The sequence below is a fragment of the Borostomias antarcticus genome, assembly GCF_949987555.1.
Source record: "Borostomias antarcticus genome assembly, chromosome: 9".
NCBI classification, from domain to species: Eukaryota; Metazoa; Chordata; class Actinopteri; order Stomiiformes; family Stomiidae; genus Borostomias; species Borostomias antarcticus.
Window position 1 is genome coordinate 16,454,776 of NC_140242.1, and position 25,079 is coordinate 16,479,854.

General features: G+C 45.3%; 1 protein-coding gene across 1 annotated transcript in view; it reads right to left on the minus strand.

Annotated features, from left to right (window-relative positions):
• The window catches only part of LOC311312853 (E3 ubiquitin-protein ligase HECW1-like), a gene marked incomplete at both ends in the record, with an annotated part of 124,868 nt that overhangs the window by 51,168 nt on the left and 48,621 nt on the right, over positions 1 to 25,079 (minus strand). The window contains one exon of the mRNA XM_084442860.1: positions 20,564 to 20,639. Within this exon, the coding sequence (XP_084298986.1) occupies positions 20,564 to 20,639 (76 nt within the window). The remainder of the gene's footprint in view (positions 1 to 20,563; positions 20,640 to 25,079) is intronic.

The window sequence follows — 25,079 nt, forward strand, 5'->3', positions numbered from 1 at the left end:
CTCCAGGGAACAGACATTCAATTGAGTCATACAAAGGAGACCATGTATGGAGCGGGGGGGGAGCCATTATCTGTATATAAGACACATTCTTTTTCTTTAGAGATCGGGCCTCGAAGAATCCAGACATCAATCTGGGTGGGCTCTGGGGCCGATGCTCTCTTGGGACTCGATGTCCTAACTCAAATGAACTCATCTCTTGAATTCCAAGGGGGAAAAATCAGATGGAAACTGAGACGAGTGACTAAACCGGACCTAACCGGTAGGGTTGGGCGATGTGTGCTGAAATATGACATCACGATGTGGCCATCCAAACATCGCGATGGACGATGATATCGTCATTTTATGGAAATAATAATAATAATAATAATAATAAAAAAAAACGGAAAAAAAATAAGTAAAACATGTTTTATAGGCCTATTACGTATCCCGGGTAGGCTATTGTAGAATCAGGCTTCACATTAACTGGCTACATGACGCAGTCACTTTATATGAAATAACTTATATTTAATTTAGAGAGAAAATGCAAGTCTACAATAGCCTACCCGGGATACGTAATACGCCTATAAAACATGTTTTACTTTTTTTTCGAACAAATATGATATTGACGCCACCATGGCTATCTTGCACAAATCAGCACTGCTTGATCCAAGATACCGAGGGGAACACATGCAGCCACCCGAGCTGAACCACTTCAAGACCGAGCTGGTTGCAGAGATGGTAGCAACAACGACCCGTGCAGAGCGCCCAACAGTCAGTCCCACCACGCAGGAAGATCAGTCCAGCGCTGCTGCTCCTAAGAAGAGCAGAAGCTCGCTGGGCAGTCTTCTAGGGGAAAAAAACTAACCAGCTACGCGCACTGCTGCTGAAATCGCAGAGGTAGAGATCACAGCCTACTTGCTGGAAGAGACAATTGACGGAGATGACGATCCACTCAGATGATGGAAAGATAACCAAACGAGGTTTACTTTTATGGCTAGTATTGCGCGTAAATACCTCTCCATATTGTGATAGTATTTTAGACTGGTGTAGTCAAAAAGATTTACCAAGATACGTTCAAAAGGTTGAGTCTGGTTTTATTGTGGAAAACATTACGAGCGCAAGGACTTCCTGACAAACGCAGCAAAGGTGGTTCAGTCAGAGAAGTGAAGTCAGAGAAGTCATGCCCAGTCTTATATTCAAACAAAACACAGGTACGGCGCTTTGAGGATGTGATTGGCTACTCATTGCACGTCATGTGAAATGGCAGGCGTGGCCAAGAGTATAGACATGTGACAACAAAGAGAAACAAAGGTCTGAATCAGGACGAGGAAGACTAAGGTGGGGCCCTTCTGACTTAAACAAAGAGATGAGGAAGAGCTATGCAGAGTGTGTTTACAATTACAAAGGGGGGAGACTGAAACTGGGGTTTGCAGGGGACTTGGGGGGGAGGTGATAATTACCAGGACAAAGGTTTAAGGTGGTTGGGGTTTGCAGGGGACTTGGGGGGGAGGTGATAATTACCAGGACAAAGGTTTAAGGTGTTTGGATGTAAATTCCTGGACAATCCCTCATTTGTGCCTGAACAGGCACACAAAAATAAAATATAAAATCCAAACACAGCAGCTATGCTATACATGTGGAAAGGAAATAATCTCTCCACTAGGTGGAAACTTTAATTATTTCCTCTCAACGTGCAAAATCACACACCAAAACCCCTTGCTTCAGAAATTTGACAGGAAACAAGATAAAAAAATGACATGATTATATACTATTTATAGTCTAAGAGTGGACAACCATTCACCAAAAAACAAACTTGATTTAACAAGGCAAAAAAAGATAAAATGGTTACCAGTGTAAGAGGGGCAAAAAACCTCTTGGTCAATTTAGAGGAAAAACCCAAACTTATTTATCAACTCATGTTTCAACCATTGCAATTCTTGTAAACAAATATGATATTTTTCAGATTATTTCAAAGTTCATTCACTCTTGTGAGGAGGTGACCGGCAAGGTCAGTCTCCGATTGCTCATCAGAGGAGAGGAGAGTGTGGCGGTGACTGTCAAAGTCACTCTTGTTCACAGTGTATCCCAACAGTCATTTAGGTGGCACTTCTCTTTTGGCCAATAGAATGTCATTGGGGAATGCAAGGCGTCTTCTCTTCTAGATTGCAACTTCAATGTCGCGTTGCTTGAAATCAGTTATGTTCAATGTTAGTGTGTGCAGGTGTGTGTGCGTGTGTGGTGCATCTTGTGAGGAGGTGACCAGCAAGGTCATTTTTCCTCCGATTCCTCGTCAGAGGAGAGGACAGTGTGATGGGCCATGGTTTTGGCCTCTGAGCCCTCTGGTTCAGCTGCATTCTGATCTCCTGGTGTTTGCGATCCCCTGGTGGACCGTCCTCTGCTGCTTGGACCCGTCGGCAATGGCTTGCATGGGTCCATGAAGTCCTCTCAGATCGCTGTCTGCGTGATGAGTAGAACCTGGTACGGCCCGAGCCACCTCGGCGAGTTCCAGCTCCTTCGTCTGTGGTCGTGGACCAGGACCCAATCCCCAGGAGAGATGTGATGCAGGAACCCCTCCTTAGCCTCAGGAAATGGCGGTCCTCACTCTGTTGGAGACATCTGTTAACATCCTCCGCCACCCCTGTTTTTTGAAACATGATCTGGCCCGTGGGCTAGTTTGAAAGCATAATGAAAACATGAACGAGGTAGTACAGGTTTGTCATTAGGCCCTAGATACAGGTTAGTTTGGTGGTGGAAATGTGCACTTAGTCCTTCATTTCTTTTTCTCCGCAGGTGGAGCAGATGTTTGTAGGTCAGAAATGTCTGCCGGGGACAGTGGAGGAATCTTGTCAGGGTCTGTGGATGGTACAGATGAGAGAGACAAACAGAGACAAAACAGAAGAGCAAAAAGAGAGTCCTCTGGTCTGGTCTCCCTGTTCCCCTCTTTGGTCAGGAACGGTTATTCAAAATCTGTTGGAGATTCTCAGAAATATGGTTAAGCGCAAGCTCCTGCTTTGGGGAAAAATGTTGTTATTCAGTCAGGAAACTTAAACAGGGTGTCTGTTCAAGTGTCATTTTAGAGCCAGTCTGCAGTAGCCTACAGTGACATCAGGGGCAGCGTTAGAATGACTTCAACACGCCCAGTCCCCAGTCATGATCAAGGCAATTGGGTTTGGCTCTAGCATTTCTCTCACGATTTTATGAAAATAAAATAACCATATTCTCGTCTCAACAAAACAACACCCCCTAAGGGTGAAAGCAAAAATTTCCTGAAGTCAGGATTAAAATAGAGATGAGGCAAAGAAAATGACACTAAAATGAACTGGCTTCATTTACAATTAACTAATCAAAAAACTCCATCAAAGCTTCATTTGTATAGCTAAAATTTGTATATCTAAACCCTCCCTCTTCTGCATTTGAGGACAGAGTATTTGGGCACTGCTCCTGTTTCATACTTATGTCGCTCACAGTGAGTTGGTGACATGGCGTTGGTCTGCATCTCACGAACCCCAGATCGCCCATCTGTAGGGAAACAGGCCAGTAACCTCCGGTGTACGTGCCCGTCTCCTGGTTCGGCATTCACCCATCACTCCCGGAACGACAGTTGTCTGTAAAAAAAAACCACTCAGAAAAAACACTCAGGCCCGATGAATGTGCCTCAAACTATAAACATGAGATATTTAACATAACCATTTAAAAAATATAATTGGGTTATGAGATGCTGCATTCAGATTAAGACACTGGCAACCCTTATCTATTCCCCCCACTATTATGCACAAACCCTTATGTCTTAAGCTACATATCAGAAAGAGAGACAAAACAAACAACAGTTAAACAGACCAACAGCAGGTTCCAATGTCCCCAGGAAGGCATGATCCAGGCTCCTCAAAGACCTGCCGCCCAGGGTCCATAGCACCTGAAAATTAAGACTCAAAACACAGACTGGGTTCAATAGCAGAGGAGAAGGCCTAATGCCAACTCCTCAAAAAACACATTATCATTATATGAATGAAAATTCATACAGTAGAAATGCATAAAACGAACAGCTTATGGCCATTCATTGACTATTGAAACAAAACTCCTGAATCAAACCCCTATTCAAAACCCTGTCAGACTTTTGAGTTCGCTCTACATCTATTTTATCCTGTTTATTTACCTTAAAAATTAAAACTCTCTATCTTGGCTAGTTTAAAATCTCCCTTATGGGTTGTTCAAGGGAACTCCAGCAGGTGGCGCTCGACCCCAAAATCGGAGGCTCTTCCTTCCGGACCTGTTCGGACAAATACCTCGTAGAAAGAAGGGGCGTGGCTAATGGCGCAACAAGTCGAGGGGGGAATCTAATTTTAAATCAGAGTTATTCTGCTGGGGAAATGGCGGAGAGACTGTTTGCTGAATCTCCTTATCTTTCCTTCCTGACCTAAAAAAAAAACTCTCTCGTGCTACTCTCCCAAATCTTAAAAACAGACCAGTCTAGAGAATTAACAGGCTTTTCCCTTAACCCTCTAGCTGAGCCCGAATCTTAGAATTTAACACTAAAATGTCAGATGTGGATGTAAGAAATCGAAAATGCTTTAGCACATAACGAAATTCTGCCAACAAACGCTCGCAGAGTAATGCTTCAGCGCAACAATCTTCTCAGGCTAGCAGTAGAATCCTGTGACCTCCTCTAGCCCTATGTTATTAGCCGGGGTTACATTGACACCTAGTGGTGCTCCCAAAATGTTGCATGTATGACCCGGAAGTTGTCTTTGGCAGCGCGGGGAAATTTAAAGAAACAACTCCCTAATAAATCACGACGCAGCCTAAAACCCCAAAACAGCAATGAAAGGAAACCTTATGGTTAACTCACGGCGGGAAAGAATACAATTTCGAAAGAAACACACATTAAGACACATTAAATTCGCTTAGTACTCACCTAGTCAGCGAAGTGCTTTGTTCTCTTCTGGCTCAATGGCGGAACACCGCGATAGCGGAGTTTTCCTTATCTCCTAGGCAACCAGCTAGCTAGCCTACTGGGAATCTAGCAGAATTTTAACAGTCTAAAAAGGGTACAAAACAATACTTTACCTGGATCCATGGCGCGCATAACAAACAATAATCAAGAGCCGAGGCTCAAACAGTGAACACATAAGACGAACAACCCCCCGTGCACATGCAAGAGAGAACGTAGCAGACACACGGGAACGCAAACAAAGGACGACCAAACGACGACCAAAAACGATACGACTTAACACACAAACATGAAACAAAGGCCCACGTTTACAACAAATCATTCTCGGCTGCACTAGCAATTTGGTCCAGGCTAAACCTTCCGTTTAGATCCTACCAAAATACTGTACAGCTTTGGTCAAAGCTAACGCTCGTTAGGTCTACCAATCTGATCAAAGCTAACTTCTCATTAGGTTTACCAATCTGGTCAAAGCTAACTTCTCGTTAGGTTTACCAATCTGATCAAAGCTAACTTCTCGTTAGGTTTACCAATCTGGTCAAAGCTAACTTCTCGCTAGGTCTACCAAACCACCCGGGATCAAATGGGAAAACGTTTCTCCAAGAAACGCGGATTGGAAACACCAATCACTCCCTGTAGCTACTTTTCTGCGGTTTTAATCTCATCCGCGACCGGCCAAAAGGGAAGCCTGTTCTGAACACTGCTTATACCCTCGTAACGAAACAAGGACGAAGTCAAAGGACAATACGATATAAATATATATATTGCTGTTCACATCTCCTTGGATAGTTACTTACTTAATACCCACGCTGGGGTTTCCTGTTTTCAACCAATCCAGACCAACACAACTGAACCAAATCAAGGCAAATACAACTCAGAACCACAAGAGGGTTCGTTTAAACGTACCTGTGCGCTTCAAGAATCCAGTGGCAGAACTGAGGAAATAATCTCGGCTAGCGCTCTGGCGCAAGAGAGAAAATTGATTTTCCAAGCCCACTATGGACCGACACGTCTGCCGATCAGTCCTATCCACTGGAATCCCGAAGCAAACGCAGGCAGTGATCCCATCCCCGTCGCCAAACTGTGATAGTATTTTAGACTGGTGTAGTCAAAAAGATTTACCAAGATACGTTCAAAAGGTTGAGTCTGGTTTTATTGTGGAAAACATTACGAGCGCAAGGACTTCCTGACAAACGCAGCAAAGGTGGTTCAGTCAGAGAAGTGAAGTCAGAGAAGTCATGCCCAGTCTTATATTCAAACAAAACACAGGTACGGCGCTTTGAGGATGTGATTGGCTACTCATTGCACGTCATGTGAAATGGCAGGCGTGGCCAAGAGTATAGACATGTGACAACAAAGAGAAACAAAGGTCTGAATCAGGACGAGGAAGACTAAGGTGGGGCCCTTCTGACTTAAACAAAGAGATGAGGAAGAGCTATGCAGAGTGTGTTTACAATTACAAAGGGGGGAGACTGAAACTGGGGTTTGCAGGGGACTTGGGGGGGAGGTGATAATTACCAGGACAAAGGTTTAAGGTGGTTGGGGTTTGCAGGGGACTTGGGGGGGAGGTGATAATTACCAGGACAAAGGTTTAAGGTGTTTGGATGTAAATTCCTGGACAATATGCGCAACCAGCACACCATCAGAGCGCGTGTTCAGCACCGCAGGTAGTGTTGTCACTCCTCTCCACTCCCTACTAAAGCCTGATAAAGTGAACATGCTGGTTTTCTTAGCCAGGAATCTAGAATAGAAAGAGTAGGCCTAAACCCTGGGGTAAGAGTATAGAGTCAGATTGTGGAGTTTTTGTTTGCCATTTTTTTATGCCATTTGTGGTATTTTAAAAAAAATATGTAAATAACAATTATTTACAATTTCTTTATTATTATTTCTTTATTATTCAACGAAATATGCGGTTGATAAACACGGGCCCTATCAAATTTTGTGAGTTGTTTATTTTATGCATAATGGCCCAGAAGCCACACATTTAAATAAAGCCGAATTTACATTGTATTTTATTGTGGTCTTTTGATTAAAGTAGGCAAGTAAGTACGAAACGAAATGATTATTTAACCGGGTATCTACATTTCTACATGCATATTAACTTTGGTATCTACATTTCAGGTCCCGTTGGCGAGTCTAGGTTCTGATTGGCTCTTTCTAGGTTATTCTGCCCAGAAATGAGCATTTAGCTTGCCTGCATGTACGTGTTATAATAGCAACGAAACAAAATATTTTCTGTTCTACAGTAGGCCTAGTGTGTCATTTATTGATAGTTGGTTCGCTTAGAACCTTGAACTGGACTCATTAATGAAAAGCGTTGTATGCCTCAATGTGGCGAAAAGGTAAGAATTAAATTGCAAAAAAATAGGCTAATGCTATATTATTGTTGTAACAGGTAATATTTATGTTGCATGTGGCTGATCATGGCAGGCTAAGTTTGATGAAATCGTTTATCAAGTCGAGTCCGAAGACCCTACTATTATAGGCCTAGTCATAGGCCTAGTTATAGGCCTAGTCTTGTATCATAAATGACTGAGGGAAGAAGTTGCAAATGTTTGCCTATGCCCTTCCACTACATTGTTTATGTGTCATAATTTAACAGATTAGAATTTATACAGCTAAACAAACGTTCACTCCGTGTCCGTGCGTAAAATGTTCCATGAGCGCACGGGCTGTTGAACTACATCAAATTGAGATGTTTGTTAAGCTATAGATACATTCTAATGTTACATTTTATGACACATAGGCCTAGAATTAGTAGATTACGACTCAAATTAGTTAATCTAATTATTTACAATGTTTAAAGAAGCAGAAATAACTCCGGTATAGGCGTCGACTCGCACCATATGCCTCTCGCTCAGTTTGCTGTCCAAATTCTTCACGAAGGACACAATAACTGTGGGAAACGTATTAAATGGTCTTCATTAATGTAGGCCTACACATATATAATAACCAACTGTTCCATTAACGTAGGCCTACACATATATAATACCCAACTGTTCCATTTTCACAGCTCAAGTGTTTAAAAAGCGCCGATGTGACGATGGTTCTCAACCATCGTATTTTTCTATCAACCATTGGCGATGGACGATAACCCTACTAACCGGCATCCTATATGGGCCAAAGACAAAAATGATTGTGGAGAATGGACCCGGTCACCTACACAGGTCGGCCGCCACCATGTACTCGTCAATATCCTCTCTCTCCCCAAGCAGTCAAGGGGATCAAACCCCTCCTCAAAATCTTTGAAGAACGGGGGGTTCTGAAAAAGGCCCGCAGCGCCTCCAACAGCCCGGCGTGGCCGGTCTTGCAACCTTCGGGGGAATGGCGCCTCTGCGTGGACTACAGAGTGGCCAACGAGTACGTGGACAAATTGGCGCCCCTAGTGGCGGACCCGTCCACCATCTTCAGTGCCCTAGAACCAGAGCATAAATGGTTCAGTGTCATAGACATGACACAAGGCTTCTACAGTGTGCCTCTGGCAGAGGAGGTGCAGCCATGGACAGCCTTCACCATCGATGGAGAACAGTATCAGTTCACCCGGACCCCAATGGGTCTCCACAACTCTCCATCCGTCTACCATCAGGCGTTGCGTAGCCACCTACGCGAAATGCCTCCCATCACTTCCACCATCTTGCAGTATGTCGACGACGTTCTGCTGGCCAGTCAAACAGAACCAGAACATGAGCGTGACCTCAAAATCCTCCTAGACCATCTCCAGGAGCGAGGCCACAAGGCCAGTCTGGGGAAAGCTCAGGTCATGCAAGAACAAGTCATCTACCTCAGGCAGAGAATCTCTCAGGGAAGCCGGGAAATCACCCAAGACCGGACCCGAGCCATCCGAGAGACCCCGGCCCCAAAGAACCTCCATGATCTTCGATCCTTCTTGGGCCTGTGCAACTACAACCGAGCTTGGATAGAAGATTACGCTGAAATTGCACAGCCCCTCATAGAGCTGACCAAGGGTGGCCGTCATTCCAAAGACCCAGTGCATCTTGAAGACACCCAGGTGCAGGCCTTCAACAACTTGAAAGATGCTCTCGCCAAGGCCCCGGCCTTAGGCCTCCCGAACACTGGGAAAGAATACACGCTCCACGTGTCCGAAAAGAACGGTTACATGACGTCGGTCCTGACCCAAGAACACGGAGACCGACAGAGACCGGTGGGCTACTACTCAATGCGCCTTGATCCAGTGGCTCAGGGCTTCGGCCCCTGTCTACGAGCCATCAAAGCTGTCTTCTTAGCCGTCCAGACTGTGCTCAGTTTAGTCTTAGACCAGACACTGATCGTCAGATGCCCACATGCCGTTCACACTCTTCTGACTATGAACAGAGCATCTCAGGTCACTGCATCCAGATGGGGAAAGTGGTTGGCGGTCCTTGAAGCCCCAGGCATCGTGATTGAACGAGCAACACCATCCAATCCATCAACAATGATAGCGCCAACGGAGGAAACAGGTGACAGCCTTCATGATTGCCAGGAGGTGATTGAAGCAATGGAACAAACCGAGACGGTGCGAAGTCTGCCCCTGGACAACCCCGACCTGGTCCTCTACACCGACGGGTCATCCATGGTGGAGGAGGGAATCAGGAAGGCGGGGTGGGCAGTAACCAGTGAAGTGGAAGTCCTGGCCTCAGGTGCCTTACCTCCAGGAACCTCCGCGCAACAGGCAGAGTTGAAAGCGCTCATAGAAGCGTGCAAATATGCCAAAAGACGGACTGCAAACATCAACGTGGACAGTCGATACGCGCACGGGATCCTGCACGACTTTGGAGAACTCTGGAAGAGGCGAGGCTTCCTGTCAGCGTTAGGAACACCCATCAAAAATGGAGAACTGGTTCGAGAACTGATTGAAGCGATTCATCTTCCCAAAGTGACGGTGCTAAAGGTCAAAGGCCACACGCATGCGGACACCGCTGACAGCCGAGGGAACGCTATGGCGGACCAAGCAGCCAAGAGTGCAGCCCAAAACCAAGAACCCAGCCCAAAACATCTGTCACCAGTCCAAATGTCTCCACCTTATCAGATTGACACCATCGCCGATGTCAAGACCATGCAGGGGGAGACCACCATCGCAGAAATGTGGACTTGGATGGAGGAGGGAGCCAAGGTACATCCCGATGGGGTGTGGCGGTATGGACATCGAATGGTGGCTCCACAGCGGCTGCTCCCTTACCTGGCCACGCAGATTCACTCTCTGGGACATATTGGAGCTGACAAAATGGTCTATCGGTTCGCTCTCATCTGGTGGAACCTGCAATTCAGGCGCCAGGCCGAACATGTGGCCTCCCACTGTGTGACATGCCAGAAGGTCAACCCAGGAACCCGAGTCCGAGTGCCCTGCATGACAACACCCGCGCCCCCAGGACCCTTCAGACATCTCCAGATGGACTACATCACCCTTCCCAAGTGTCGGGGATTGAAGGACGTCCTTGTGATCGTCGACCGCTTCTCACGATGGGTGGAGGCCTTTCCCACTCTGAACGGCACATCCAAACATGTGGCCAAGGTGTTGGTGCGCGACATCATCACCCGGTGGGGCCTTCCATCCCAGATTGACTCTGACAGGGGGACAACCTTCACCGCGGAGGTTTGTGCTGAGGTGTGTCGGATGCTAGGCATCACATGGAAACTCCACTGCCCTTATCATCCACAGAGCAGTGGTCAGACAGAACGCATGAATCGCGTCATCAAAGAGAGGCTTACCAAGTATCACCAGGAGGGTGTGCCTTGGCCAAACGCTTTGAACATCGTTCTCTGCTCCATTCGAGCAACACACAACAGAGAAACGGGCCTCAGTCCGTTCGAGGTCATCTGTGGGAGACCAATGTCGCTCCCCGGAGCCATCGACCTCAGAAAAGCAGACATTCATCTCACAAGTGATACATTGATCGATTACTGTGAGAGGTTGAGCGCGGCAGTTACCAAAGCTCATTTTCAGGTGCGTACGGCATGGAGTGATGTCCCAGAAGGAGGACACACTCTGATCCCAGGCCAGTACGTCATGATCAAAAAATATCAAAGAGAGACATTAGACGTCAAGTGGGATGGGCCGTACCAGGTATTGCTCATCACCAACACCGCAGTCAAGGTAGATGGGAAACCAAATTGGATTCATGCTAGCCAATGCAAGGTGGTTGAACCACCGCCCGCTGAAGATTAAAAGCACCACCGGTCATGACACTCAGGTTGAAACACTCTAAGGGAACTCAGGACGTAGACTATCATTAAATAACATCAGTGGCCTAACACTCCAAAAGTCAGGGACATCGATGGCAGTGTTGTTCGAACAGAGCCCTTGAGCTAAAGAATCATGCGTCTTAGGCGTGAGGGCATACTCGGGGTGAAGAACGCATTTTGGGGCATTCTCTGAAATATCCCAATATGTGCCACTGTTCAATGACTGTAGCTCTGCTGAAAGGGACAGAAATGAGTGTTAGGGCCTCAGAAAGAGTAGCTTAGTTCCTGAGTCAAAGAGTCAAAGTCTGACAGTGTTTTATGATAAATAAGCCTTTATTTTCATCTTCCATCAGGGCATTATAACCAATATACCTTGTAGAACGTCTGATCCTGTGATAGTTCCTTTATGTTTCCTGTACCACAGATGGAGTTGGAGAAGGCCTTCTGGTTTACTCTGGATGCGAGTGATCACGTGCAACACCTCGAAGGGACGGACAGCTCTACCTCGGGTGGAAGACGGGACACTTGAACTTTCACACATTTCACTCACACCACCCCCTAATCACATCCTTTCATCCACAGGTGGTAGGGAGTGGTCATGCCAATAGTGGTCAAGTGTGTTAAGCAGAGTTATACTGTACAGGTACCTCCTCAGGTTACAGTCGAAACATATTCATTACAACTAAAGCAGGGACATTGTAGAACGGTTAATCTGACCAATCAGTGGACGGGTAAAGCTGTTTGCCATTCAGAGCATTTTGACGTGTATTTCATCAAAAAGGTTATTTATTTTGTAATTGGGGGTGTTCAGGTTTGGAGCAATTTCCCTCTCACAGCGGAAATCCACTCAGCTATCAGGGCACATCTTGTAGGCAGAAGGCACGTCGATTTTAGCCTCACTGACTAAGTTAAATTAGCTCTCAGGACCTCTAGGTTAATCCGCTGCTATCATGAAGGTGTTGTGTCTCAGCATCCTTTGCCTTTTTGTGGTTAGGCCTTCCCAGCCGGCCGCAGAAAACCTCGCTCTGAGGTGGGCCTATGAGGTAGCTAATTCAGTCAATTTATCGACCTGCTTCGTATGTCTCCAACTCCCATCCTCTCAGGCGACTGGGGTGCCACAAATGGCGCACCCGTTTAATGAAACCCATATGCGACGTTACATCGCCCGCCTCATACTGGTGGGGGACTCAGATTTCGAGAAGGCATAGCTCAGGTAATGATCCCTGATTCCACAATGCATCCCGGGGAGCCGGAGATTGTGGAAAGCCAAGTGTGGTCGGTGAAGGGCTTACCATTGCCCCTCCCACAACGAACTCAGGGATTTTTCTGTTTACAAAAGGAGTCGGGATCATTGTGGGTAGGAGCAAGTCAGTGTTTACACACCAGACTCTGCGTCGTCCCCAAGTGTGGGATATAGGCTCCGGACGTTGACAGGAGTTTATTGGGTTCTACCAAAGGCGTGGAAGGGGACGTGCTATCTTGGGTTCATCTTACCAGGGGTAGTGCTTCACCAGGACTGGGACTCGGCGGTCGCATTACATGTCCATGGGGTTGTGGGAAACGGGTCCGTTCATCATTCAGCCATCCGCCGCTTCAGGAGGGACAGCAGTCCTAAGTTAGTGGATGGGTTACTCACTCAGCACGGGGTTTGGGAGGACATTCTTCTATTTTTCGCTCCGGGTGTGGGGGTTGAATTGTTAGTAACGGACGTGGAGAAGCTGGCCATCGCTTTTGGAACCTTGTCTAATCGCACCACAGATTCCTTGAGGCTGATTAACGATGAGATGTCAACCATGCGTAAGGCAGTGATTGAGAATCGTATGGGGCTAGATTTGATCTATGCTAATCAGGGGGGGCTTTGCAAGGTTTTAAATCGAACGTGCTGTTTCTACATCCCAGACCATCAAAAACCACTTCAAACCCAAATTGACAAGATCAGGGCTATGACTAACTCCCTCCATATCAGCGCCGTCCCTCATCTGGGAGAATGGTTCAAGTGGTTGCAGGGAAATCCCTTACTTTCCTTCTTGATCCAAATGGCGGGACCGCTGATATTGGTTGTGGTGATTGTGGCGGTCGTGGTGGCCTTGTCTCGTTGGATTCTGATTCGAGCTTGTACCACCGGGGCGCGCCGCAGCTATCCAGTCCGTAGGGTCAAGAGGGCCCCAGGACCTGGGGTCGTACCTCTTTAAACCAATTTATGATTTGATTGCAATAAAGTTTAATTTGTTAAGGTGCCTGTCTGAATGCTAGGTTCAGATATGTTATTTCAGTCAACTTTGTTTTTGCTTTACTTAAGGGGTGTGTTGTTTAATAAATAATGCATGGGGTGGGGTGTTTTGCTTTGTTATATTGAGTGTTGTTATCTTTCATGTGTTTATTTTCCTATGTATCTCTGTGTGACATTTTATCCAGATTGGTATGATTCTGTGCAATTGTATAGAATCACAGGAGGGATTGAAGAATATAGGTAAAAGTCTACAGAGTCTTAAGGGGAGACACGGTAGGTGAAAACATTGTTTTTCAACGCCCTGGTCAAATTTGAGATTTTGTGCTAGTTTGCTTCCATAACATGTCTTCTTTCATACTAGTGGAAATAAAACATCAAAAATACGCATTTAGATGTTTATTTTACTTCATTTAGTCTGTTTGCGTCTGTAGATTCTTCCTAAAATCACCAAAAGTTAGCCTTTTTTCGGAACGTCTCGCAGCGTTTCTTTCGTCTGGATCCGGTCATCCGGGTATCGTTTGAAAGATCTGGCTCTCGTGCACAATGTTATCGCAACCAAACCTGATAGTTTCATTTGTATCAGCAACCAATCGTGGAAATACAAAGGCGGGTTTGATGCTAACCGTGAAATCTCATTGGCTGTTGTTGATTTCTGAGAACGTGATTGGTTCAGCGCGTCATGTGACACGTTTCCACTTCCTTATATCTAATCCAAATAATGCAGTCTGTAAAGCGTTCTAAATGTAATAAGCAACAACGACAACAGTGTTTGCCCGCAAGGTTGAACAGAAAACATGAGAAACAAAATGGAAATGTTTACATTTATGAGATATAAAGTGCCTATTCGCGCAAGTTGTCATTAGCCGGTGCTAGCATGTCCAGTCAGCAGCAGGGAGATGAGGCTAGCGTTAGCATGTCCAGTGAGCAGCAGAGATGCGGCGCGTTTGAATGAGCTGATAACTGGGTTGATTTGTCCTAATTGTGCAGGGACTGGTATTAAAATTAACATAGATCCTCAGAATAGTGGGTTCTGTAGTACTTTGCTCTTAGAGTGCAGTCTTTGTGAGAAATGGCTATCGCAAAAGTGTCTACACATCGACTCGGCTTCATGATACAACTAGGAATGATGTTGCATTTGATGTCAATGTGAGGATGGTCCTCTTAGCGCACGAGTTAGGGTTGGGGTATGCAGCTCTCCAAAAGATTAGTAAAGTGTTGGATCCCAGGGCTTCATCTGAAAACGTATCAGAAACATGACAAGAGGGTGACAGGTAGGCTATTGAAACGTGTTCCCTCTCTCTCTCTCTCTCTCTCTCTCTCTCTCTCTCTAGCCAATATCAGAAGCCTATACATATGCACAGTAGTCTCTCTACCTGTGGCATATCTACATGCATCCATAAACTGACCAAATAAACTGTTTTAATTTCAGTTGCTGAAATAGAGAGAGGTCTGGAGTCCTTTCACAGAAGCAGAGAGCAGATTAGGCAGGCATATGCAGATGTGGACCCAGAGGTAGGTAAGCTGACTGCCAATAAATGCAAAATGTTACAAAATTATTAGTTATTGAGAATTATTACAATAATTCTCAATAACCAGCGTTCAGTGGACAACATGAAGGCGGCAATATGGGGTAGTCCGCTTCACTGATGACAACCCCATGCGCACCAGGAACATATTGTGGTTTTAGGACAGTTTTGGGGACTGCAGCTGAGTGGGTTCTACAGACCAGCTGCTTACAACAGTTTTGTTGATAGCTAGTGTGGTGCCATCTGAGGAGTGACTCTGTAGACCTATGACGGCGTAGCTTGATGTCTCCTATGGTGTTGCTTTTGACGATGGTTATATCACTTGTTTGTTTGGCAATCTATATTTAGCTTCTATTGGTGTTTACCCTGCATTGTTTACCACATCTTGTCCTGTGTATTTATGAATCAGCTTACTCTTCATGTTCATTCATTCATTCATGTTTTCTCCATGTAAAACGCTTAAAAAAACACAAAAAGCTAGATAATCTGTTTTCTCATGCATGTCCTCGTCAAATGTGTCTATCTTTGTCCATGATCTGTTTAACAAAATAATACAAGCTTTCTAAAAGGGAATGTTCTCTTCCCTACTAACATTGTCTCGTCTCTAGTCTCGTCTTACTAACATCCCACTCGTGGGCTGTACCTTGACGTGGTGAGTGGGCTTCCAACTAAACAGGTCTTACTTCTCTATACAAAATGTCTACTCCTGGGGCCTCATTTATCATTGAGGTACGCCTTCTTTTACACGGTCTTTTTCGCGAGTTCAGGCGTACGCCATTTGCCCCCCCCACATTGCGATTTATCAAGCCGAAAGGGCGAAAATTTAGTCGCCTTTCTCCGCGCTTTTGTAGGACACCTCTCAACTTGTCCTACCGATTTACACGGTGTTCTACGCCCTTTTTGAACACAGGGGGAACTGGCGACGCAGGTGGTGCGTCGGTGAATTACTATGTTTGACGGAGAGAATAAGAGCGACAGTTCATGAACGCACAATCATGTAGGCTACTAGGCCAATTCAGCACAAACATATATCGCAATGCAAGATTAGACGTGTCCTCTAACCGGCTCATTCATGGTTCGATATGGATTTGTTCCCCAAACTGTACCTATGCGCTGTCCCAAACCCTTCCGCGCTATATGTCACACACTTAATGCAGGCACTCCATCAAACGCCAATCATTGACCAATTAGATGGTCATCAATATGTGATCATGTGGACCTGTTTGCTCTTTGGTAAGCATATAAATGACAGTCCTCCTGTGCGTAATGCGAGCCTAAATGAATCCGGCGCTACTCGGCCTACTGGCCGAGATAGAACTCCAAAGAGGTGACGGCGATGGCGACTGCACCCACATAAGGGCACCATCAGTGAATGAATACGTCTATGTGAATCGCTAAAATGTGCACACTAGAAATACCCAAATCATATGTGACGCCGACATGCTCATCACAAGTGTAGTGGCACGGTGGCCTGGCTCCACGCATGACTCATTCATCCTGGCGCACAGCAGGGTAGGGACTAGACTGGAGGCAGGCGCTGCGCGTGACGGCTGGCTTGTTGGTGTGTCCATAGCCAAGATACATATTCTTTGTCTTATTTACTTTAATCTTTATTAGCATTTTCCATCCATACAACGACAATACAATAAAACATAAAAACTTACAATAACAGCTTATGGGTACTTCCATCCATGCAGCTTTTTTTTCTTACTCAAATATGACAATTTTAATATTAGTGGTATCATCACACTTCCTTCTATAATCCATCCATTTTTCCCATCTCCCTTCAAACTTTCCTTCCTGCATCCTCAATGCATAAATAAATATCATAAATCTCCTCCACAACACCCACCACTGCTCCTTGGTTGGGGGTCCCACCTTATACCAAGCCCTCATTATTGTCTTTTTACTAGCAACCAATAGTACTTTCACTAGGTATCTGTCCCCTCCTTGTACATCATTCTGTTATGTTTGCCAAGATGTATATTCAAAGCTGATAAGAATGAGAACCAGTCAAGACCCCACCACAAAATGAGGACCCAAGCCCTCAGCCCCCTCCCCGTCATGAGGTTTACCAGCGGGGCCAAAGGGCCCACACTGAGGTCATGCGCCAGCTATGAGGACACAAACAAGTAAGGTTCACATTTCTACCATTTTATTGTCTGTTGGTGGGTGACTGTGTGAGGTGTGTGAGTGCGTTTGTGAGTGAATGTGTGAGGTCCGTGAGTGTGGTAGTGAGTGACTGTGTGAGGTCCTTGAGTGTGGTAGTGAGTGACTGTGTGAGGTCCGTGAGTGTGGTAGTGAGTGACAGTGTGAGGTCCGTGACAGCATGTGTGAGGGAATGAAGTGCAGTGAGGATGTCCTGTTGGCTCTGGTGGTGTAGTGTGGTGACCTCCACCAACTGCTGCACAACTGCCCCACAACTGCCCCAATCCCTTCTGCCATTTCCCTCTGGGCCTCTAGGGTCATGAGCCTCCAGCACAGCGTCTGATAGGAAGCCCAGCCCTCAGGGACCCTTGAGGCAGGGACGCTGGCAGCCGGAGGTGGAGGCGTGGGCGGTGGAGACGGAGGCGCTGGAGATGGCACTGGATGTAGAGGCTGCAACCGGCGGGGGCACGACCGTCAGGTCAAGGACCACTGCAGACTCCCCCTCCTCTGAGTCCCACCCCACGTCAGAGTCTGGAGAAACAATTTCAGTCATTTTCTTTGAGTTTGTCTGTTAACTTGATTATGCATTAAACATTTTATTGTGTAGCCATATTCAATTGATATGTTTTTCTGTTGGCAGCCAAATAAATGCTGAAGTGTGATTTACCGGGTGATTTAGATGAGAGTCTTAATAATGTGGTCTAACATTATGAAGTGGTCATCTGTGTTATCGTTCCCTGTTTTTGGTCCTGAATCGATCATAGCCTACCACAGAATGTGTGGAATGTTTGCTTTCCTCACTGCCACATAATACAGCATGTCCGTGTAGCCTACGCCACATACAGGATGCACGAAATACAGTAGACTACCTAAACTGTAGGAGCGATCAGACAAATGTAGGCTCGTACAAATAGCTTACCTTCCGAAGATGATTTTCTTTCCTCGCGTGGACCTCACCAACAAGCACATGCACCTCCGTCTCCGAAAAGTTTCTCTTCTTTCCGCGTTTTTCCATAAACGTATTTGTCTTGCCTTTGCTCCACGCTATATTATGTCGGTTCCTTCCGGGGTATCCCCGTCGTGCGCTGTCATAGTTTTGACCATATATGGTTGGATTTGGGCGTGGAGAGGGCGGAACACGGGGCGCGTGCGCGTACGCTCTGTTCTCCGCCCGTCTCGGATTTCAGAGCGTACGACATTTTTGATAGATCCGAAAAGCGTGTAAATATTCTCGTCGTACGCTACATTTCGCATTTTCCGCGTTTTCGTCGTACGCCCTCTTTTACACCAGAATTTACACGCTCTTTGATAAATGAGGCCCCTGGACTATTTTGAATCCACAACATGCTGTGTTATTCAGTTTTCAGTTTCTATGTGTTTTCAGATGTTGTGTAATGTTGTTACTAATGATGTGATTGGATATTGTGTTTGTAAATATTGGTTTACAATGCAAATGTATGGTTTTTTACAATACAAATTTTCAAAGCCCGTTTTCTCAAAATGAGTTATTTCTCATCTTAGGGACATCAAAACCACCACTTGAGTAGCACCTACATACACCTAACTTTCCAGTTTTGTTCCAATCCATATTCTGAGAGTTTGTCCAAGGGGGATTTTTTAAATTTCATTCATAGCCTGATTTATATAACAGTTTATCCCTAAAACATGGCGAAAATTGGTCTTTTTATGACTGTTGACAGTATTTTCTGATTTCTGAAGTGAAGAAAAGAGATATCAAAAATCCCCCTTGGACAAAGTTTGAATAGGGATATGTGAACAAAATGAAACAAGAATTTTGAATCTGGCTTGAACCAGTTAAAAAAATTGATTTCCCGAAATTATGCAAATTAGCGCATATTTAGCGCATATAATGGCTTATTTGCATATTTATCCATAAGATTTCAGAAAACTTGTAATACAAAAAAGATGCTCCTTAATGTACCTAACAAACTGGGGGAGTTTGATGGTGATACCTATTAAGGATTTTTTTTTTCCTATTCACCTGGGGTGTCTCCCCTTAAGTCAATGTAATGCTGTTTGTGTGTTTTGTGCTCATGTAAAACAGTCTGGAATGTGCATTGAGAAGGATAGGGGACAGCTGGGTTGGGGCCGTGGGTCAGGAGGTCAACTCTGGGCGCCAGGGTGTCACAGTAGGCCTTAACGGGGCCTCCCGGGGTGTCTCCCCAGGAGATGATGTATAAGTTATGTGACATGCTGGTAAAATTAAGACTTCAGATTGTCGCTGACAGGCCAGTTGTGAACAAGCGCCCTTTCAAGGAGCCAATCTGCTTCACTAGGCCTTAAGATAGGAGTATGGGTGGAGCAAGGATGCCTATTTAATGTCTTGAGTCAACCTTGAGACTTTGTATTGTGAACGCGGTAGACCTGCGCCCGTTAGATTCCACCAAGCGGGGGGATAGGCAGAAGACAGAGGCCTCATCTTCGACCCACAGCTCCAGCAGCAGAGACAGGGAGAGACAGGGACTGTTCCATGTGAGTTTTAAGATTCTGTCCAATAAATCATTGTTTGCCGCTTCCAATCCCGTGTTGGGGTGATTTTATCAAAACTATCACAACAAGAAGGCTATCAACATCGTGGTTCATAAATAGATGATGCTGCAACTTTATTAAGGCTTACAAAAATTACACAACGCAGAGCAACAGAAGAAGAAAAGAACGCCAAAAGCCAACAGTAGCAGCAGGCTAACTGTAGCGTAGGAGCAGGCTAACTGTAGCGTTGCAGCAGGCTAACTGTAGTGTAGCAGCAGAGATGTGCTGGTGAATTAAATATGGATGAGGACACGACACAGCCAATCAGCAAAGCCGCTATGAGAGGCACCCTTAAAAAGAAGTCTTCTTGTTCAAAGAGACAGCGTGTGTGTCTGTGTGTGCGTGTGCGTGTGTGGGCGTGCGTACGTGTGTGTGAGAGTGATGGTGTAGGGTTGGTAGAGGTATGTTTTCACTGTCTCATTAATAAACTGCACCTGGACAACAGGCTGAATGGGCAGGAGACACTGAGGCCATCTACAAGAAGGAACAGAATCGACTACTTCCTGAGGAGACTCAAGTCCTTTGATGTGTGGAGAACAATGTTCAACATGTTCTACCAGTCTGTTACAAATGCCATCTTCTTTGAGGTGGTGTGCTGGGGCAGCAGTATCAAAGCAGCGGATGCTAACATGATGGACAAGCTTATCAGGAATGCAGGCTCTGTACTGGGGATCAGCCTGGACTCAGTGATAGTCGTTTTGGAGCGAAGGATGCTGATCAAACCGAGGGCTGAACAATGACTAGCACCCTCTTCACCCATGGCACTCTGCTCAGGCAGCTCGGAGGTGAAGGCTCCCTGGACTGTAACACCCATAATTTCCCCCTGGGGCTCAATATTCAATGCTCAATAGGAGAGACGGAGTAGTGGAGGGATTGAGGGATGAAAGGATGGAGACAGGAGCAGAGACGGAGGAGAGGAGGGACTGGCGGGAGGGATGAGGAGAGGTGACGGTATGAGGTGACGGGCATAGAGAGAGGGAAGGAAGGAGGAGCATGAAGACTCACATGAGAGAGAGAAGCTGATAAGTCTCCTACTGCCTGGACCCTGGCCCACCTCCGCACTGACCACCGGCTTCAACACCTGGAGAGAGAGAGAGACAGAGGGATGAGAGAGAGGGAGAGAGAGAGGGATGAGAGAGGAGAGGGATGAGAGAGAGAGTGGGAGGGGAGAGAGGGAGAGAGAGAGGGATGCGAGAGGAGAGGGATGAGAGAGAGAGGGATGAGAGAGAGAGGGAGGGGAGAGAGAGGAGAGGGATGAGAGAGATGGATGAGAAAGGGTAATGAGAGAGAGAGGGAGAGATAGGATTGAGACAGTTGGAATAGTCTACAGCACAACACTCAAAAAGACGAATAAGAACCAGGCCAGGTCACGCCTGGCTTGTTTCTGTGCGGGACTGGTAGGACGGTAATGTCTGATAAATAAAGATGGGTCTTGTCACCTGGACACATCAGTTCCAATGCTTCCAATGCTAATCCAGCACAATGAGAGCGGGATAGCCAGTAAGCTCATGGGCTCACAACAACTAGCAGCAGCTTCCATAACATTAATGGTAGCGGTCAGTGGCTAAAGCAGTTACACTGATGATTCCTGTAATGTTAGCTATTTTGCTGCAATGGGTTCAACTTTTGTTTCTGGATAAAGGTCATGACTTGCTGTTTTGCACTTCCCTTTAGGTGGTGAATAAGTAGACCCAGGACTCAGTGGGTTATTTGGACATCTTCTAGGATCTTGATATTATATTGATATGAAGATATGAAAGTAAAGTATTTGCCCTTAGAAGTAAATTGTAATTAAAATGGTTCTTAGCTAAGTAACCTAAGTGTAGGCAGACTTGAAAGGTCAATTGTAATAATATCATGAATGAACAATTGTAAACATAGTACTCAACAGAATAGGTAATACGCAAGTCTTGATTTCAACTTTCCCTAAATGCTTTATTAAACATACAGACATGCACATTAAAACTAGCCCTAAGTTGCTATTTTGCATGTGCTCTCAGGACATGTTGTGGTTGTGACCATCTTTGTAAAGAAGAGAGGCATGTAATGCACATGTATACAGTAGTACAGAGTCAGTGGTCTATTGTATAGAGGTGTTCAATTGCTCAAGTGTTGTCAGGTGTTGGTTCGAGTGTACAGTGATGCATAGTCAGTTGTCTATTGTTTAGACAAGGTGTCACGTGTTCACTTGTTGGTCCAGGGGGTGGCATGTGTGCCATTGTTATAATTAGAGTGAGGGCCTATGTATAGTACAACCAGAGTACTATAAACAACTGACTCTGCACCACTGTACACTCGAACCAACACCTGACAACACTTGAGCAATTGAACACCTCGTCTATACAATAGACAACTGACTGCACTACTGTACACTATCACTTGAATCAACACCTGACAACACTTGAGCAATTGAACACCTTGTCTATACAATAGAGAACTTACTCTGCACTACTGTACAGTATACTTGACATGTTATGTAATTGCACTGCCTGTATCATGGACACAGTCACAGCCATCCATGATCAGATACTGCTGTCTGGCCATGTCCTGTCCGGGTGGGGCTTGCACCTGAAAACCATCTTTGGGGGGGCTGGACATCAGCATTGCACAGCAGCCGGCACCTGACTGATGTTGCATCACAGTGTTCTCTGGCCTCAACCACACCAGGCATCCCAGCATCAAAGCTGCAACAGAACAGAAGGGAGATAGTGCATTAAAATAGTGCATTCAAATATTGGCCACAAATAAAATACAACCATACCATGTCCATAAAATGGAATCGCTAATACATGACAATGATAATTACCTCAAGTGCTGGTAACTCAATGTTTGGGAGCTTTTTGAAATAGCTACTCAGATGCTGGTGCCAGTTGTAGCTTTCAACAAGCACTGTGCCGTCCTCAAGTCCGACAAGCTGTGGGATGTTGACTTTCTTCACCACCCCAGCAATGTCAGTAAAAGTCTCCACTCTGGTCTTCCTATAGTGCTGCTTGATCAAGCCAAAGCACCAGTCAGGGGCAAACTTGGTGTGGCCTGCAATCGGGAAGTGTAGGTCCAGCTTCAGGTGAAGCTTGTGCATGGTCTGCCAAGCACAGTACCACAGCACAAAGTTGTTCTTGTTTTGTCCACTGCAGTTGTCACAATGAAGGTCCACATGTGTTTCTCCAACTCCATAGTTGTTGAAGAAAGTTGTTGATGACTGCATTGCTGCTCTTGACGCCATCCCTTTGTCGATCAGGTAGTTCACTTGCTTTTATGGTACCTAAACAGAAAAAAGCTAAATTAATGAACAGAAATACTGATCAGAAGCCATATTACAAGAAATTCCTAACTTGCAGATCCCATCATAATTGTAGGTTATAGGTTACTACTACCTACTGGAGAAAAACATCCTCTCTTAATCCCTTCACTTTAAACTTAAGACATAATTACATACATGCAGGGGTCAACATTAACTTTCTAGCTCACCAGCCAAATGTCTGGTAGATGAAAAATTGTACCCGCCAAACCTTTTTTTCCCCAGCCAAAAATAACATTTATATGAAGCCCGTTTTGTGTCGCATAGACATACAGTACATTTAAGCTGCAAAATAACATGATATGGTGGTGAATAAAAACAGTTGTCAGAGCAGATTCCTGGTGCCACAGCACAGGTGGTGTTGTAGTCCTATCCCCAACTGAAAATATTGATCTAGTGATTAGTCAACCCATTGCTAAATCACAGTGATGTCGTCCTATCACCAACTGAAAATATTGATCTAGTGATTAGTCAACCAATTGCTAAATCACAAACTACTAAGCTATCCCATAGGAATGAGCCTATAACCATACCAGCTGGGCAAGTTGACTTTGCTAGCTACCTAACCTAGCCCTAATGATATTGCCCTGCTCGATTGCTGTGCAACATATCAACTGACCAGTTGTTAAATGTATTTCACAACACTGGTTATTCTACTCACGAGACAGTCCCAGTCAGCTGACGTTGCTTGCTGTGTGAATTGTTTTGCTATGTGCGTTGTGAGGCAAGTGTTGGTGACAAGGACTAGCTAGCTTGTAGTAGCTAACCTTAGCCAAAGCACTTTGAGAGAACGTGCACAGTATCTCCAACTCCTCGGGCCTTGAGTTAGGTAGCTAACATTAGCTAGCGTGTTAGCTAGCACTAGCTAACGTTAGCTAGCCATCATTGGGCTTCATTTCCTGCACTTAGCTTTAGCTTAGCGTGCAGCCAGGTTATGGGTTACTGTTTATTTCAGATATTACTCTACATTTCAACTAGCCCTTCTCAGTCCCGTTGTCGCATTCTGCTCGCTCATGCCAGACAACAATCTGGCCTAGTTAGGAGAGGCGGTCATATTTACAAGTGTCAGATAAACATGAAACTTCACTTACCACAGCAAAATGGTCTATTTTAACAAATGCTGGGTTTTGAAGCCTCGGCGCTACCAATAAATAATTCATTTAGACGCGAGTGAAATTATTTTTCCGAGGTAGTCTTCTTCTGTGGTGATGGCAATGCTTTGAAGCTTCAACCCAGCATTTGTTAAAATAGACCCTTTTGCTTAGGTAAGTGAAGTTTCATGTTTATCTGACACTTGTAAATATGAGCGGCTCTCCTAACTAGGCAGACACCGATTTATTTTGACGGAAAAGTGAATGCACCAGCAAAGGACTGTTGACAACGGGACTGAGAAGGGCTTCATTTCAACCAGACATTCCAGTAATACCAGATAGTCAAAATAACTTACCTGATATAAAATGGGCACCGCAAACGCGGGCATTTCTGATGATTTCCTCAGTCCAGTCCGTACGCTTAATAATGGCGATTTCGTCTGTCTTCCTCTGCTACGGTTTCAAGAATGCGCGCGCATAGGCTACTTGTGCTGACTAGGCTGTAAAAGGGTCTATAATTAACAAATATGACCCACGCTCGTTACATAACTTCTACAACATCCAGTGACAAAATATGTCATGGTATGTCCACACCAAAGTTCGAACTCACGACCTTCGCCGTGATAGGCAGCGCACTATCCACTCGGCCACCGCTGACCTGGGAATTCTGTGGAGTCTTTTGGTTTTGATGTTCTGGGACTACTGCCTCTTGTGGTAGCAGCAATGGAATTGCAGGTCAACAACATGACAGAAAGAAAGAACGAAGAAGAAAGAAAGAAAGAAAGAAAGAAAGAAAGAAAGAAAGAAAGAAAGAAAGAAAGAAAGAAAGAAAGAAAGAAAGAAGCACAGACAAAAAGGATTCCCTCTCCTTGGTGTGTCGGCTTACAGCCAACACACAAAAACATCCATATCTGCTGAGGGAAATACAGCAATGTGCAAACACAGCAGCACGATCTGTGAGCAGTTGTGACCGGAAAAGGACAAACAATGGAACACAACCACCGTAAAGACTGTCAATCTGTATCCCTACACACCGGATACAGATCACTGTACATAGTGATCACTGTACATAGACAAACTGTACATACAAACTCAAAAGTTACTATTTAAATACACTTGTAAATATTACACA